This window comes from Neopelma chrysocephalum, unplaced genomic scaffold (genome assembly GCF_003984885.1).
Source record: "Neopelma chrysocephalum unplaced genomic scaffold, ASM398488v2 Primary Assembly neopelma1_44, whole genome shotgun sequence".
Classification (NCBI taxonomy): domain Eukaryota; kingdom Metazoa; phylum Chordata; class Aves; order Passeriformes; family Pipridae; genus Neopelma; species Neopelma chrysocephalum.
The window spans coordinates 20,482,163-20,499,028 of record NW_020897703.1 but is presented as its reverse complement, the minus strand read 5'-3'; the positions used below and the strand labels follow the sequence as shown (position 1 = coordinate 20,499,028).

Below are 16,866 nucleotides of genomic sequence, written 5' to 3'. Positions count from 1 at the left end.
ACAGGGCAAATCCACTCTCTGGCTGCAGGTTGCGTTAGAGGGCACAGTGACCCTGCAGGTAATGGAATTGGAACATTATGCTCCAGAGCCTCCAAATCATCCAATCGTGGAGAGGGCTCCCCAGAACAGGACATGAGCACTGCAGAAAAGGCCCTTTTGCTGAGTTTCCTGGCATACCAAGGATACCTGGCTAGGCAGCAACTTACTGCAGTCCTAAATTGAAGTGTCCCCTCCCCTCCCCCAGCCACCCTGGACATCTTCTCACCTAAGTTAAGGGCAACTTCGGATGAATCATTTCTCCCTGTGTGAAAGAAAATCACCTTAAGAGCTGGCAGCATTATTTTTCCTTCCTTTCTCAGTAACTTGTCCAGGTCATTGGCATTCATACTGTACTGCAGTTGTCAAGTCATTGGGATACTGAAGGAAAAGCCACTCAGACTCTTCACCATCACAACAGACTGCTTTTCCAACTCCCTGGTAGCACTGACCTTGGAGCAGGAAGTGAAAAGGAGGCTTTGGCACCCAATGCAGGAGAAGCCAAACTGGTACGCCATGAACCAGCAGAAAAGGAAAGCTGCTGTTAGCACCTATAAAATACCTTGAAATTAAGGTGGTAAGGAGTGTAACATCATTTTGCTTTCTTTTTTGTCCCAGGAGAACAGCCAGTTAGATTTCATTAATCTGCGCAGCTGTAGCCTCAGCCCTTACTCCCCTTTACACAGTAAGTCACAGTCAGCTCACCATGTGCATGAACGGGCTGGAAGGGGGGGCAGGTTTATCACCCATCCCTGCCAGCCCGAGGAGCTCTGAGATTTAGGGAATTCAGTCAGGAGTCTGGCAGTCAAGGGTAGAGACTAAGTTTTTTTCATTTTATGGTAACAACTGAGTTTTGCTGCCACTTAGATTAAAACAAAACCAAAATGAAATGGAGGTGATGGGAGATCTTTACCCTTGAGATAGGACATTAACATTAAGGATGTGGCTTCTCAGATAAAAATCCCTCAAACAACTTTCAGAAATTACTGACATGTAGCACAGACCTCTTTGAAACTGCTCTCATAACAACAAAAACGCCAGAACAAGTAGGAGACTGGCCCAACAGCACTGCAACAAAAAGCCAGCCATGGAAATAGGCAAATATCAGTTGTTTGGTATAAACTGAAATCTGAGTAGGAGCAAAGATCTAGCTCAAAAATCTGTATTGCAAGAGAAAATTAATGCACCTTCTATATTTCTAATATCAGCCTTTAAAAGGATTGCTTTGCACAAGAAAACAGCCATACTGGCAGTTTGGGAAAACACAGAGTACATCTCCAGGATGCAAGAACTATTTTCCTCAAGGCATGTTTACAAAAAGACACAAATAAATCCCCAGTTCTCCGGATGTTTTGCAAGCATTATCTCTCACCACTTTTGCAGATGGCCAATCAGTTAAGATGAAAGGTTCTCTTACCTACATAACCAGAGGCTCAAACCAAACATCTGCTCTCCCACAGAAGGCACTTGTCTCGAGATGGTGGCATGGCTGGGGCCCCTGGTGTGCATCCAGCACTGACCCAAATCCTGCCATTCCAGGATTTTTTTACATAAAGATTTTAGTCCCTTGACTATTTTCAACATTTTAGGTTGTTTCTCCCTCCCTCTCCACCCACAGTTTTTGCAGTTTAGCTTTTATCATCACTCAAGTCTAAATTAAGTGATGATACAGCAGGAGTGGTGCTGTGATAGACGGCAGAGAAAAGCAATTCCCCTTCTCACTGACAGGATGCTTGGTCTCTGCAGTCACATTGTGCTACCCTCACACACTTGTAATGCAGCTCAGTGTCTGCCTACCCCTAAGGCCATCCAACCACCTTCAAAACCAGGTTCTTTTTAAAGGCTCCTGCTACATTAGTTGATTTATCTTGTTATGTTACTCCTATCTCCCCCTCTCTCTCTGATTTCTTTAGGTCATTTTGCATAATGGCAGCCCTGTAGGTACAGTCCAAGCACTAAGCTTGTATTCTAGCCTTAATTCAAAGGTTGGTTCTCCACTATAACCAACATTATATAAGAAACTGAAACAAGAATTATTTCCTGCTTTTTTCTTCCTTAAATACATCTATGTTCCCACCTCCTCATCCACCCCCAAACATCTGACTAGATACATCATCTTCCTTCAGGTCTAACTCACTGTGTTATTAAGTGGACTTTCCCCCCCCTTCTAAAAATACATGAGCTTGCCTTGCTATATAACAGCTTATTAGGAAAAAATATTGGGGTTTATTTATTTATCTTTTCCTTTGACAGATCTTAACAGTTAAAAAGAAAGCAAAGATATCTCCCACTTTCACCCTTTACTCTTCATCCCGCCATTTATCTTTAAGAACACGAAAATGTCCTGCTCTTTCACCACCCAAGTAAATCCTGGTAAATGTAATTTAAACTTCACTTTCAATTTTTCCCTCTTCTATTTCATATCTTTCAGTCAGGGGTTTCAGAGAGTCAGAATATAAAGGAAAGAGAATGTAAAATTAAGAAGTCAGATGCAAGGTATAAGACTCATCAAGCAGAGTTGGGACAGAAGCCAATGCCCCAGCGCAGGCATTTCCCCACTGCCCCGTGGTCGTCGATTCAGCCATACTTTGGGCTTATTTCCACTTTATCCTTACCTCAGGGCAGATCCTCTCTTGAGCAACCTGGATTGCTAGTCTTTCCCCTGTCTCTGTACTTTTTGCTGCCACTCTAGTCCCCCATCCAGAACCCACTATCAAATGTACCTATGCAAAGAGAGACCTGAAATAAAATCAGCACAACCAGAGGGATGGTAATAGGGCAGCAGCATAAGGAAAGGAGGAGAAGAGGTGCAGCTGGAGATGACACATCTCCGTGGTGACGTGGTTTAAGAGTGATGTGAAACTGCTGGTCCAGCAGGAGTAACTGGGTCAGTTCAAACTTTAGTCTGGCAAAGACAAGATTTTATCTACAGGCAAGTGGATGGAGACTCACACAAAGTGTTTCAGCAGCAGGTGTGCAGAGTAGAAGACAGGACAGCGAGATAACCATTCAGAAGTGGTGACTTCTTCCACCAGAGCAAATCCAACACCGGAAACAGGCACCTACCTTGAGAAGTGTGGGAGATTAGGAATCTTAAGAGCTTAAGCTGGCTTCAGACTTCTAATGCTTCAACCTTGACACCTTAAGCAGATGGCCCAGTTCCAGAGCTGCTGAAAACTCTCAGTTTCACCAGAAAACACAGGCACTATTAGAGTCATCCTGACCATTCAGCCTTGGTTTGTCGAGTCTGGGGTTCACAGGCTGCACATGTCTACCACTCTACCACATAAATGCCCGAGACAGACCACTGAACTGACAGCTGTTAGATGTGCTGGTGCAACCAAGCCATATGCAGTTGTATGCCTAATTCATAACTTTATGTGCAATTTTTTCTACTTAGTTTGCTCTTATTCAAAGCAGGCAGCTAAAACCACTGAATTCTCGAGTTCCCGCTATTCAGCCAACCAGAAACTGGAGAGAGTATGTATCTATCAATACCTTGTAAATAAAGAAGGAGGAAATGTCAGTCTCCAAGAAAGCAGGTAAATTTCCACCCTACCTTCTGTCTGCCCAGCTTTGAGACGATACCAAATAGAGATCAAAAAATGTGGGCACAACTGTGGAGCTACATAGTAGCTACATCATAGCTCTGTAGTTAAAAAGGCCAAATGGCATCACTTAATTCATTTGGCATCAGTGCGACATTCCAGGCAACAGGACTTCAGCAACATCAATGTCTATTACTTGGGTAGGCATTTAACACAGCTTAATTAAACCCTATCTATAGCCAACAGTAACACTAGCAAGAGGAATAGATAGTATAAATAGTGCTGTTTGCACAGATCTCCCTTCTCAATTCCTCTGCCTCCTCCTCTGCAACGCTCATTTTAAATGCTGATACTTTTGCAAGAAGTATTTTTATTTTTATGCAGGCCCTAATGAGAAATGGAACAACCAAACCAGGAAAAAACATAAAAGGCATTTGAGGCCATGTGTGAGCTGGAGAAAGAGATAAAGGAGCAGGTGTGTGCTAGGAGGGAGAGGGGCAGAGGAGCTCTTATAAGGCAAAACAATGCTAGAAGAGGCACTCCAGAAGGGACAGGCTGGATGCAGAGCCTTAAGAGGCTAGGAAAGCTCCTGTATGGTTTCACAACCACCTTGCTGAACAAGGATGGGAGTTTCTCAAATGCAGGACAGATATGGAACACGTAACATGCACGATGGGGTGAAGGGAAGACACAGACGGAGCAGACTCCCTGAGCTGGAGGGCAATAGCTGCAAGGGATCAGACGTGGGGGAGAGATTTAGGAACAGTGCACTCCACAGCCCACAGGTTGGGTTAGAGAGTATGGTTTGTCCCATAGAAGTGGGAACATATGGACTAACATAGATGATCAGCTCTTGGTTCTTCCCAAGGGGCTTTTGAACAGGTCTTTTTCCTTTCCACCTAAGAGGACTGCTTTTACTTCAGCAGGGCTGAAGGATGGGTAACAGCAAACTGGAGAACTGGGCTTGATACATTAAGTTCTCCTGCTGTGAATGAGTGTTAAGTCCATCAGCTTCTTTGCCAAAGCACTTGCTAAGAATCTGGGCCACATTGTTTTTGGAGAGGAAAATCACCACAAAGTGCTCCCCAAAGAGCAGCCTCAAAAATTAAGGTCTCAAATGCAGACTTGGGACTGCCAGCTTAGAAGACATTCCAGCCAAAAACACCCCACCACCAAGTCAATCACCTTCATCCCGCACGGCAACAGCTCTTTTAACCTACCATACCCACTGCCTCATCAAAAGGGCATCCAGCCCTGATAACACACACTTCCTCTCTGAATTATTTGTGGTCACCAAGGGTCAGGGAATAAGGAGAGCAAAAGCCTGCAGCTCGGCAAAAATATTCTAGTTCTGGCAACTGACTCCAATACCCATTCACAGACAAGTCCCAGACCATGAGCAACTGGGTGCAGCATATCACTCCAGGGCTCTATGATCAACTGGTCACATCACCCCAACTGTCTCTGACTCCCACCACAGTCAGTTTCCAAACCCTCCCCTCCCAGCCCTGTACATACAGCTGTTCCTCCTCTCCAAAAAAAGACAATCTATTTTTCCAATTTCTTCAGCTTATTTTCATAAAAATTTTACTGTTCAAAAATAGCCCTCCACCCTTGCCTACAAAGCAATCCTTATCAAATTTCTGCAAAAATACCTGAAAACCCTTTGAAAGTCTTCTGGAATACAGAGTTTTACTGAAACAAACCAGAATTATCTAAAGTAACTAAGACTATCCAGTATTTACATTAGAATTGTTTTAGGATAAGGAATGGCCATTTTTGTTAATACACAATGCAATCACACTGTAGATATAACAAACAATCATACTGTCTGTAAACATGATGAGGGAAACATTATCACAGTAGATACATCCTCTTAATGGCTCAAGTTTGTTAACACACACAGCTAAACTTGGCCTTTTGCAATGGCTGTTCAGTCTAAACAGACAGAAAAGAGAAAAATCCCTGGTATCCTCCTACTGTAGAAGTTGGTTCAACACACAGAAGAACAGTCATTTCACTCCTCTACTGAGGGAACTGTACCTTAAGGAGCGTTTCAGTGCAGAACCCAACGATATTTCTGGACCTGAATGATTTTAAACTTTTCCTGAGCACTCTTCCTCTCGTAGAAGTTGCCATCCCGCTCAACAGAATTTTTCCAAAAACATATTTTCAAGCAACCTTTGAAATATGTTGTGCCCTGCTGCAATAACTCAAACCCATTTTGAGCCTCTTGTATCAGAATCAACATTTGGACCAGAGGGGTCATGTTGCACCCACAGAGGGTAAAGTATTTCCCCAAGAAAACATTTGACTGCCTGAAAATTCAAAATTAATGAGCTGAACATTCAAATCCCAGGAAAGGAATTCCCCAATTTTTTTTAAATATACTGTTTTTTCCCCTCAAGGTACTGCCCATTTTCCCCCCATAAGTACTGAAGAAATAGGAATGGAAATAAGGTTGGTCCTTCCACACTCAGACTCATGGAGCTGGTAGGATCAAAAGACTTTAAAAGTTATAACATTCAGGAATGGTTAACTTTACCTACAGGGGTACTAGAGAGTTACAGGACTGGCATATCTGTTAAGTGAAAAAGATGCAAAGATCTACATTTTCTTCAAATGCCAATCTTCATACCTTATTCAGTATGTTTATATCTGTCACTGGCACCATTCCAAAGAAATCCAATAGGATAGAATTGCTATTTCACTCCACAAATACCATCAAACTCAGTTCTGAGTTGGTTAAGTCACAGATTATTGTTTCTGGCCTGATAAAATGTGCAATCAAGCCAAGTAGCACAAAGGAAAAAAAAAAAAGCGTAAACACTTCTAGCTGTGTTTTCAAACAGTGTAGTTTCTGTACCATTGAAGTTCCCTTTCCATCCCTGATGGCAAACAAGCCTTCAGCTCTGTCTAATACAGTTTCAAAGTAGAGTATTAGCAATTGCCCAGTGAAAAATGTTTGTACTTCAGCTGTATCAACCTCTAATCTCTCTCCTAAAGAGCTAACTTTGAAAACAACTGAGAAACCAGTGTGGCTCTTATAGCAAGTTTAACAAAAAGTTCTAAACATACTTAAAATAAGCAAACCAAATACCATCAGGGAAGAGTTACCAAAAAAATAAATCATTTCAGAAGAGGTTACCAGCTTTCTGAATCTGCATGTCAATTCCTTGCAGAGAGGTCAGTACTTCAGAATTCGATTTCTGCGTATCATCAAGAGATTAAATGCAGCCCATGGTTTTCGTAGAGGGATTAGTTGTTGTTAAGCACTTCTTTCCTCCTTATTGGTAAAGTTTGCACTCTCCATCCTGCCTGGCAGCCTATATTAAGAACACACTGCCACCCAGACTTCTCCTTTCTTGTAAAGAAAAGGACAAAAAGAAAGGCGACACTGTCTGGCTTTCATGACTCCACAACTCTCCTAACTGCACTTCTCTGGAAACACTAACTTGCAAAAACTTTAACCTGCCAGCCGCAGGTCTGAGTAAAGTTTACTCCAGCACAGCCTAAGTAGTTGAAAAATCTATGTTATACATGTGTACTGAGCAAACAGAGTATCTATTCCTCATTTCATAAGCTGCTTCACAGTGATTCTGTGAGACCTCTGTCTAGGTCTGTGAATGCCAGAAGTTCTGGGTTTCAAGTTTTCCACAAAACATAACCCCCTGCTCTGGCAAACCCTTCCTGAATACAAGCTCTCAACATAATAAAGGAGAAACTCAGAAAAAAAGGAGAGACAAAGGGAAAAAAATTAATAAAACAACTGTAAAACTTAAGCAGGTTGAAGGGTTTCTATTCCCAAGTGCCAGGGCTGTTTCTTCAGACCACAGAACTACAAATCTAAAGAGAGGTATTTTCTGAGTAGCAGCTAAGAAACAAAACTATGCAAACAAGTTGGCATAATGAAAATGTAAGCCAAAACACAAAAAAATACTCATCAATCCTATTTGCTGCTAATAAATACATTTTCAATTTTTCTCCGGGAATGTGGGGCAGAACCTACCCTGCAGTACTTGCCAGCTTTGTGAAGATCAAACAGCTTCAGAGGCTAGCAAAGCCAAACATGTTCCAAGAGAAACCTGAACTGTCTGAGATCCATCAGTCATTTGGATGCCCCTGCTGAAGAGACACCTGACAAGATTTATTCATCCCTTGCACCACTGCCAATAGTTCAGGCATATCTGCAGAAGTTCCTCACTCCTGTTCTGACAGTATTAAGTAGTCAACTAATACCATATTTAAAATTGATTTTAACTAGTAAGACAATGGAAATCACTTTACTCTCTCTCTCAACCCTTTCCTGTGAGAGATGTTCCCTTTTAGCTCAGTAGTATGAATGCCAGAATAGTACAGGTTTGCTGGCACTCGTGCATTTAATACTGCAGGTATTGGAGAAAATCAAACATACAGGTCCCTCAAGAGAAGGCTAAAACACAGCCTGATGTCAGAATGGATCTTGATGCACTATTCTACCTCAGAGAGTGTACCAAGTATGCTTTATCCATATTTTAATATTTGTTCCCATCTCATTGCTCTGGGGTAGAGAATCCACAGTCTCCTGGTCAACATTAATACAGTCCTATCCCACATGAGAAGCAGCTGGTCTGCACACTCTGAGCTGGTCAGCCCACTTAGGGACCTGAGCTGTGGCCAGTTCAAGATGACAGATCTGTCTGTTCTGCTTGGGCAGATTGAGTCCAGCTTCATGATCATGTTAAGTTGTCAGTACAGACAACTGTCTGGGAAGACAGACTGATCCCTCTAGGTACAGGTAGACAGCCAGGACTGTAAGATGATCCTTGCAAAGTTGCAGAACTCACACAGTGGGCAGCTCAGGTGTCTGGTCACCATCACAACAGCGGAAAAAATAGTCACTTTAATACCTGTTAACCTAAGATACCTTCTTGTCACTCCAGAAGTTTCTAGAACCAGAGCTTTATTACACATTGGATGCCCAGCAACAGTTTTGTCTCTCTGTCCAAAGAACTGCAAATAAAGTAAAATCTGCATTATTCCCAAAGACCCCAGTCCAGCTAGATGCTGAACATCTCTGGTTGTGCTCAGCTTTTTTCAATGGCTTGAGCAGCTATGTCATCTGCAAGTCACATGCCAAGAGCAACCCTGATGTGGGGGGAAAACAAAAAAGAAAATATTTCTGCCTGGAAACACAAACCTTGCCTAACAGCCAATGTGCGGGATGGAGGGGCCAGACAAGTTTGATGTCACCCCGAGAGATGAGCTCTGTAACACTAACTCTATACAGCCTAGAGCCTCACTAAACAGAGATCTTCCAGATCCCATTTTATAAACCCGATCTCACAGGAACGGCATTGAAGAGGACTGGCTGTAAGACTAGAACTTTCAGGGAACATAAAGTGACGAGGAATAGGGCTGGGCCTTTTCCAAACAGAAAATTCATCCATCCATGAGATTCTCCTTCTTAAAAGAAATTTGTTAACAACAGCCAGACAGAGGGGCACCTTCAGCAGGGCACTGTTGAGTGCCCTGCCAATCAAGCCATTCCATGGGCAAGGAAACATGTGGAGCCTGGTTTCCTATTTCACCTCCTCCCTGCCCCATGCAGATTATCTGATACCAGTAATACAGTCTGAGCTCATACTGGAATCATCTGTACATTAGGGGCACTAGTTCAGATCTCTCTCCTCTATCCAGTGCCCCTTTTCCAGCAACCCTTAGGCACAAAGTACCTTTAAGACTCCACCCACCACCTAAGCCCTGCATTCTTGAGAAAGCAAACTAACAGAAAAAAAGTAAAAAGCCCTTTTCTTGTCATCTGGGGAGTACCTCAGGAAAAACACAAAAAGTTTCATGCCAGATCAGATAGAGAACAATTCTTGTAGCTCTTCAGGCTATTTGTACTTCACTGCCACAACAAGGCTGATTGCATAGGGTAGGATGGTTTGGTGGCAAAGATAAGCAAAAAACATAGAACCTTTGAAGAGATGGAAGGATCCTGAAGGAAAACCAGTAAGGAATTTCTCTCCTCCCAAGTAGGTAGATGTGATATTTCTCAATAACACAGCTTTCTGCATCTACCATTTTTATATAAAATCCTCTCCCCATCTGCAGTTTCTACAGATCAGGCAGTATCTGATAGCTGAATTCTGAAGACAGCTGTATTTAAATTTGGTTTAAGGTTCTTGGGTGCTTCTCATTGGTATAGACTCCCACCTGCTTCCACAGGGCTGAGATTTCATTCCAGGTATTCTCTCCTGCCATGCTCCACCTACTGGAACTTGTCTTGGAAGGAGAAAAAAAGTCTTATCAGAGCAAACTCAAAATGCAAATCATGCCTTCTGCAAACCCCATTCCACCTAAACCACAATCCGTGGACTGTGCAGCCAAAGGAGAGCAGAACTTTGCTCAGGCAGATAGTTTAACCAGGAAAGCTTGAAACACAGATGTGGGTAAATATCGGTGGGACAAAGTAAACCAAGAACAGAAAGCAGAAGTGACATCTCATGGCAACACAGCAATTCAGTGGCAGTCTACAACCTAAATGTGACACTCTAACACAAGGGAGTTTGGATGTCCAAACTAAACTTTGCCAGGTCCTGGAAAACAAAGCCTTCTCCTTTGGTTAGGGATGGAGAGACTAAAACCATGACAAGATATGACAATCTATTCATGCCACAGAACACAGACTCCTCATTTTGCCCAGCTATATAACAAAAAGTGAGAGACCACCACTACTATAAGATAGGAATTTCCCATGCTCAGTCTAAATAAAAATAAGTTCATCCCTTTCTATTCCTTTCCACACAAAAAACCTCCCAAGGCAAAAACAAACAAACAACCCCCCCAAACCAAAACAAAAATGACAAAACAAACAATCAAAAAACCTCCTAAAACAAACAAACAAAAACAAAACCCACAACTTTCTTTCCAATGTCAGTTTTACATACAGCCAACACCATCTTTCCAGTCTGAACCTCTGCCTTGCGTGCTGAAGGAAAGAGCTTGATCCTGTGAGTAGGACCTTCACCACCAGCCAAGTTACTAAACCCCAATTAATTTGCTCTCCGAGGTCCTCCTGGAACCCCACAGAGGAGTTACCCTCACATCAGGATTGCATGAAATCACCAAAATGTTGTTTGAATTTGTCCAAAGCATGTGCAGACTGACACATCCAGAAACAGGACACTCATAGAGGAAAATGAGAAATGTGGAAATCAGGAAGATTTTTAAAAATTTGAAAAGTGTAAGATAGAAATTGGTCACAAAGCAGAAACACAAACTTTAAGCACGATGATGGATCACAGAAATAAAGAATAAGCCTCACTAGCAAAGTTTAAAATAGCTTGCAAACACAAGGCTCCCTCTAAGATATTCCCTCTAAGATACCGTGACAGTGGAGGCATTAAAATTTTACTCCATTTTAAGAAGTTTAGAATTACAAAAGGTCCAGAGCTCAACATCTCAGAAAATCCTTCAGCTAATAGAATAGAAGATGACTTCCAGCCTAAATATCCTAATTTATCCTTATTAGTTGCTAAAGGTGATATAGGAGTTAGCAACAGTTACGTGACTCCTTTCTGCAGGTGGGTTCCTCTGGGGACAGTGGCATCAACTTATTTGATACATTTCACTGGCCAATGGACAAATTATTGCCCAATATTGTACTTGAGGTAACCTCTGAGTAGAGACAAAGGTTAAATGCCCAAACCATTTGCAATCAGCACAGTCAACCAATCTGCCCCATTATTTCCTGTGGAATTGCTAAAGTGTCTTCCAAAAATAGCCAATAGTTTTGCTGAAAGGCTCAAAACAAACAGCACTTCTGAAGGAATATCTTACATAGTTTACATAATAGCCATCTCAGAAGGGAAAAAAGGATGTGTACAGTGTTTCAGCGTGAATTCTCCATTGAACAAAAAGACATCATTCTTTGCTTAACACAAGGCTTAAATTCATCATGAAGGAAACTGCTGAGGTCAAAGCCTCAGGGCTCAGGTTGAGGGAGATATCATTCAAAAGGGAAGAACTTTTATCCTAGATTCAAATAAAAATAAGATATGTAAAAGGAACACTGTCAGCTTGTTTAAGCCTCAAAAAGGAAAAGATCAACCCAGTCAGCATCCCTTCACAAAAATTTAATACATTTTTAAGTTGTGTACCCAAATATACCTCTGCACACTTCTGCTCACCTTCTTTCTTATTATTTAACACCTGGTCCTTATCTCTTGACACTTGTTTTACCCTTCCTGCTAAACACAGTACCACAGTTAAAAACTAAATACCACAAGAGTAATACCAGTACAGTGTCATAACCACTGATGCCTTCCACGTCACATCATATTCAGCTGTATCTTTCCTCACCACCTGAAAGTTAACATTCACGCATTTGCCTCAGTCAAAGTCTGTCCCTCAGAGACATGGGTAAAATTCCAACACTTCACTAGGGAAGAATTGTTACAGGTGATACTGTAGCAGTATGAGGGGGCAAGTCAGAAGATGAAGCAAACAATACCATCTTTTTCTTTTTTGTGAGCCCAGAGAGCAAAGTTGTTCTGTTTGCATTAGGATAACAACAGCTGAAGGGCCTAAAATTTGCGTTTGCTTATTAAGCAAGTGCTATGGGTTTTTCTTTTCTCCTTAAGGGAAAACAAGCTGTGCTTTCTTCTGTGTAAAGAGATAAACAACCGTTTTCAGATCCTGGAAATCACCTGCCATACACAGCTAAACACTCGATTATTACTGTTGTCCTCATTCTCACAGCCCCAGTCACCACCAGGGCGTAAGTGAGGAAAGTGAGGAAGTATGCTTGATCACCAGTTGAGAGAAATTTGTGGAAAATTATCCCCAGGAAAAGGACCTGTGTGCCTTCAGATAAGAAGTCAGGGAAGGGCTTGGCAGGCCACACTTGGCTCCAAGATACACCAGTAAGTACAATAACTTCATCAGCAGGCCAAGGAGCTCAGCCTTTACCACCTACCTTAATATTAATTACAAATATGGTTGCCATCTGGTGGCTAACACAGAATGAAGTTAGCATCTGCGATGAGTTCAGTGTGGACCAGGTATCAGGAGACAGAGTCCCTGTTCTGTCCCCTCTGGAACCACAGTAAGGTGAAAAAAACCACAGATGTGGCCACAATGACTCTTATGTACAGAGTGAAGCCAGGACCTTGCTGCTGCAGTTCCATATTGGATCTGCTAGTCACTTGGGGTGTTTTCCAGTCAGGCAAGTTCAAATAATGCTCCTAGTCTTGGTAAGTGAGCTAAAACTAGTGGATACAGCATGTTCTACATGAGGCCCAACTAGTTTGGACTGCCATTCTGACCCAGCAGCGTTTTTGAAGTGACAGAGACTGGTACAAGGCTCAGGCCAGCACTGCATCTAATCCCAAACCTCCTAGATTTAATCTAGCTGCTAAAGATAACTCCCGGGGAACAAGAGCAGCAGTGGGCAGATCTGTTCTCCCTCCCTCCCTCAAAGATGCACCAGTCCTTATTCAGTCAATGTCATCTCACAGCAAACCACTGAAAAACAAGACGAGCGTGCCTGCGATAGAAGCAGCTGATCAATGTCCCTGCGTAAAATGCCCGATAATCCCTACAGAGAGCAGACATCTGGCATCAGATGCAGCATGCCAGAGAAATGAACATGAAAAGTATCCATTGCATATTCCTGGCACCTTTTGCTGGCACAGGGCTAGGTGGAGAGCAGCGAAAGGGACCCTGGGATTCAAAAATCCCCCCTCTCTCAGCAGACATCGGCACAATCTTTAAAGGCTGTATGGCTTTGGCTTTACCACCATTCCAAAATCAGGAGCTCAAGGTCAGTACATTAAGTAGCGACTATTATGCTTTGCTGTTAGAAGATAAGCAGCAGTGTCCACCTCCTTTTCCTCACCATCTTTTGAGGTTACGCATTTAGCGCTATGGTACAATACAGAACTGCTCGTGAAAATGCTGCATAAAGCACAACCAAAATACCGTAAAAAGAAGGTCTCCTCCTTGCTGAAACAATAAGCATCTACAGATCCAACACAAGCGTGCGGCGCTCCGTCCTCCCTCCCCGCTCCCGGCTGAATCCGATGCCATGTTTCTGCAGGCGGACGGTAAACCCTTACCGCTCGCAACAGGGATATTCTCCATTCTCGGGATGCAAAGGGGCCCTAATTCCGCAGGCAGGGAAGGCAGCTGCCAGCTCCCCGCCAGCACCCACTGCGAGACGCATCCCTGCTTCGGGGAGGGGTGTCATCCCCGGTACCCGCATCCCCCCCAACCCCGCATCCCGGGGATGCCCCCCTTATTCCCAACCTTCTCCTGCGCCCGAGTCAGCTTCTTCTGGACGTTGCTGGCGATTTTCCCGGCCGTGACCCCCTTGCTGCCCAGCTCGGCCATTTTGCCTTCTCTTTTTAACGGGCGGCTGCGAACGACGGACCGTCAGGAAGGGGGGGAAAACCCGGCGGGCAGGCGATGGCCCGACCGTCACCGCCACCTCCCGCCTGCCCGTCCTCCCGCCGGCCGCCTTTTAAAGGGATAGTGCTGCCGTAAAGGGAGAAGGGATGGGGGCAGATTTTGGTCAGATTTCGCCCACCCTTCCTGCCCCCTCCGGGTCCTCGCCGCCGCCTGTCCCGGAGGGACTAGGCAGGGTGGGAAAGTCTGGGAAGGATCGCAAGTGATTCATCTTAGGTGACGGTAGGAGTTTGCTGTCCATTTCATCCTGCAGCAAAACAACATTTTTATTTAAAGAGAAAGGGAAGAGTATCTAGAAATTAATCAAACCCCTGATTTTAAAAGGCAAGCTGAAATTTCAGAAGATTCCATCCTTTAATCATGGAATTACTAGGGTTGGAAAAGACCTTTAAGATAATTGAGTCCAAGCATTAACCCAGCACCACTGTGTTCACCACTAAACCATATCCCCAAATGCCACATCCACACACATTTCAAACACTTCCAGGTATAGCGATTCCACCGTTTCCCTAGGCAGCCTCTTCCAATGCCTGACCACCATTTCAATGAAGAAATACATTTTCCCAATATCCAATCTAAAGCTCCTATGGCTCAACTTGAGGCCAATTCCTCATGTTCTATTACTTGTTACCTGGGAGAAGAGACCAACCCTCACCTGGTTACAGACTCTTCTCAGGTAGAGTGATAAGGTCTCCCCTACCTCTCTTTTTCTCCAGACTAAACAACCCCAGCTCCCTCAGCTGCTCCTCACAGGACTTGTGCCACATTTGTGCCCTTCACCGGCCTTGTTGCCCTTCTCTGGACACATTCCAGCACTGTGATGCCTTTCTTGTAGTGAGGGGCCCAAAACTGAACACAGGATTTGGGGTGTGGCCTCACCAATGCCAGGTACGGGGGGACAATCACTTCCCTAGTCCTGCTGGCTGCACTATTTCTGATGCCACTGGCCTTTTTGGCCACCTGGGCACACTGCTGTGTATGTACCAACTTATTATGGGTCCCCGGTAAGTGCCTTCACCTCAGCCCTGTCTCTTGGAAAACTAGAATAATCAATTTGCTAGCTTGTCTCACAGGAACCTTATGATGACTACTTAGTTATATTTGTACCTAACTTTGTGCTGTGGTGGAAGCTCTTTTACATATTTTTGGATTTGCATAAGAATTTGGACTCAGCATGGCTGCACATGATGGCTGTTCCAGTTGGGGAGTAGTGGTGACAGTGGAGGGAGGTGTTTTGTGTGTCTCCACTGCAGAATACACTGCAGTGATGGGGCATTTGTCAGAAAACCAACCACGACTGCACAGAGGGCTTTATGTGCATAACTTCCCCTGAATTCCTGCTACCTTAGTCTGTATGGTATGACTCTTCAGCTGCTTTTCAGAGTTGTTGCTCCTGGCCTGCCCTTGTCCCCTTTCAGCGAGCCTGGACTCAGTTATGCCACTGTTTTCATCTCAGCAGGGCTTGGGTTGTGCTTTGATAGATCTACTGGGCAAATACCTTTTGTGAAACTCTATTCCTTTGCACAACAGCACAAAGTTCTGCTTCCTGGAATACAGGAAGCCACCTCAGCACTGTTATTCATATCCTAATACTCGGCCCCAAAGCTTCCGTCGGTACCACACACCAGGGCTTGGACAAGTGGTGGAGAAATTCTTTCCTCGCCTGTTTCTGCACACTCACCTTAGTTCTTTGTGAGAGCTCAGCACACAGTGTGCACACAGCACCCAGTACAGCACCGACCAATCCAGTGCTCTGCAGAAAATTTAGATGTTTAACAACCTCGTCTTTGTTTAAGATGGAGACTATCATCTCTTATACCTATTTTAATTGAAAGACGGCGTCCAAACCTACTTGTGTTCCAGGACAATTTCACGCAGCCAGATGAAGATTGTTGTCTCAAGTTTATACACACAGGGAGTAATGTAGCACTCACTACTGTAAACTAAAGCCACAGAAAAATGTCGAAGGTGATAACTTGAGAGAGCTAGGCCAGATTTTCCAACTTAAATGTCATTTATTGTTTCCATTTCTGCTCCAGTACTATTTCTGTTCATTCAGAACTTAAAATAAAAACAATTGTCTTTTCAGAGCCCTTAGAAACCGTGGGCAGAGAACCTGTCAACACCTTTGTGTGAGACTTCATGAGACAGTGCCTCTGCATTTCTTGCTTATTATGACAATGGCTTTTTTTTTTTTAATGACAAACCCTTAATTCAGAAACCAGTTTAAATCCATACTACACTTCAATTGTGTTAGTAGACATACTATTCCCATTTCATGAAATACTTGGGCATGTGTTTCAGTTGTATATGAGAAAAGTGCAGTGATCCAAGACATTCTCAGACTGAAGCATGTGCATACCCACGATGCCACTCTGTATTGCAAACTGCAAATTCATTCAATTCCTTTCTGGTTTTACATTTAGTATTCAGATTTCTGTATGATTAGTATTTAGTATTCATTTAGTATTCATCTTCTGTAGATAAACAACAGTGTCTGAAATGCATCTGAATTTTTCCATACTTTTGGCCTTACTAGGTATTTTCATATTACTTTTCTTCTCCAACCTCATCCATAATTCAGCAGCATCTCACTGTTCAGTATCATCTGGGAACATAATTAATATCCCATTTCCTCTGTCTCTCACCCCCATCTCCTCCTCCTTAGCTGAGCTTTTACAGGTGAAAGATGCACATGTGGTTAAACATTTATAACATAACATTTAAAAGAGCAGATGTCTCAGGGTCAGAACACATTCCTCTCCATCCTACCTCATATATTTACTTCTCCTGCTTAGGTCTTTTCTTCAGTGAAACTGGTTTGGAAGGG

At 43.4% G+C, this 16,866-nt stretch overlaps 1 protein-coding gene across 16 annotated transcripts in view; it reads right to left on the bottom strand.

The window, feature by feature from the left end:
• BIN1 (bridging integrator 1) overlaps positions 1–14,064 on the bottom strand; it is a 99,453-nt gene extending 85,389 nt beyond the window's left edge. For 3 of the 16 annotated variants that reach the window (XM_027678920.1, XM_027678918.1, XM_027678919.1), the window contains exon 1: positions 13,878–14,043. In XM_027678920.1, coding sequence (XP_027534721.1) covers positions 13,878–13,961 — 84 coding nt within the window. In that variant the 5' untranslated portion in view covers positions 13,962–14,043. Of the gene's footprint in view, positions 1–13,877 lie in introns of all 16 variants that reach the window. The other 13 variants (XM_027678909.1, XM_027678910.1, XM_027678914.1 and 10 more) reach the window with 10 other exon arrangements.
• Positions 14,065–16,866: the final 2,802 nt, after the last annotated feature.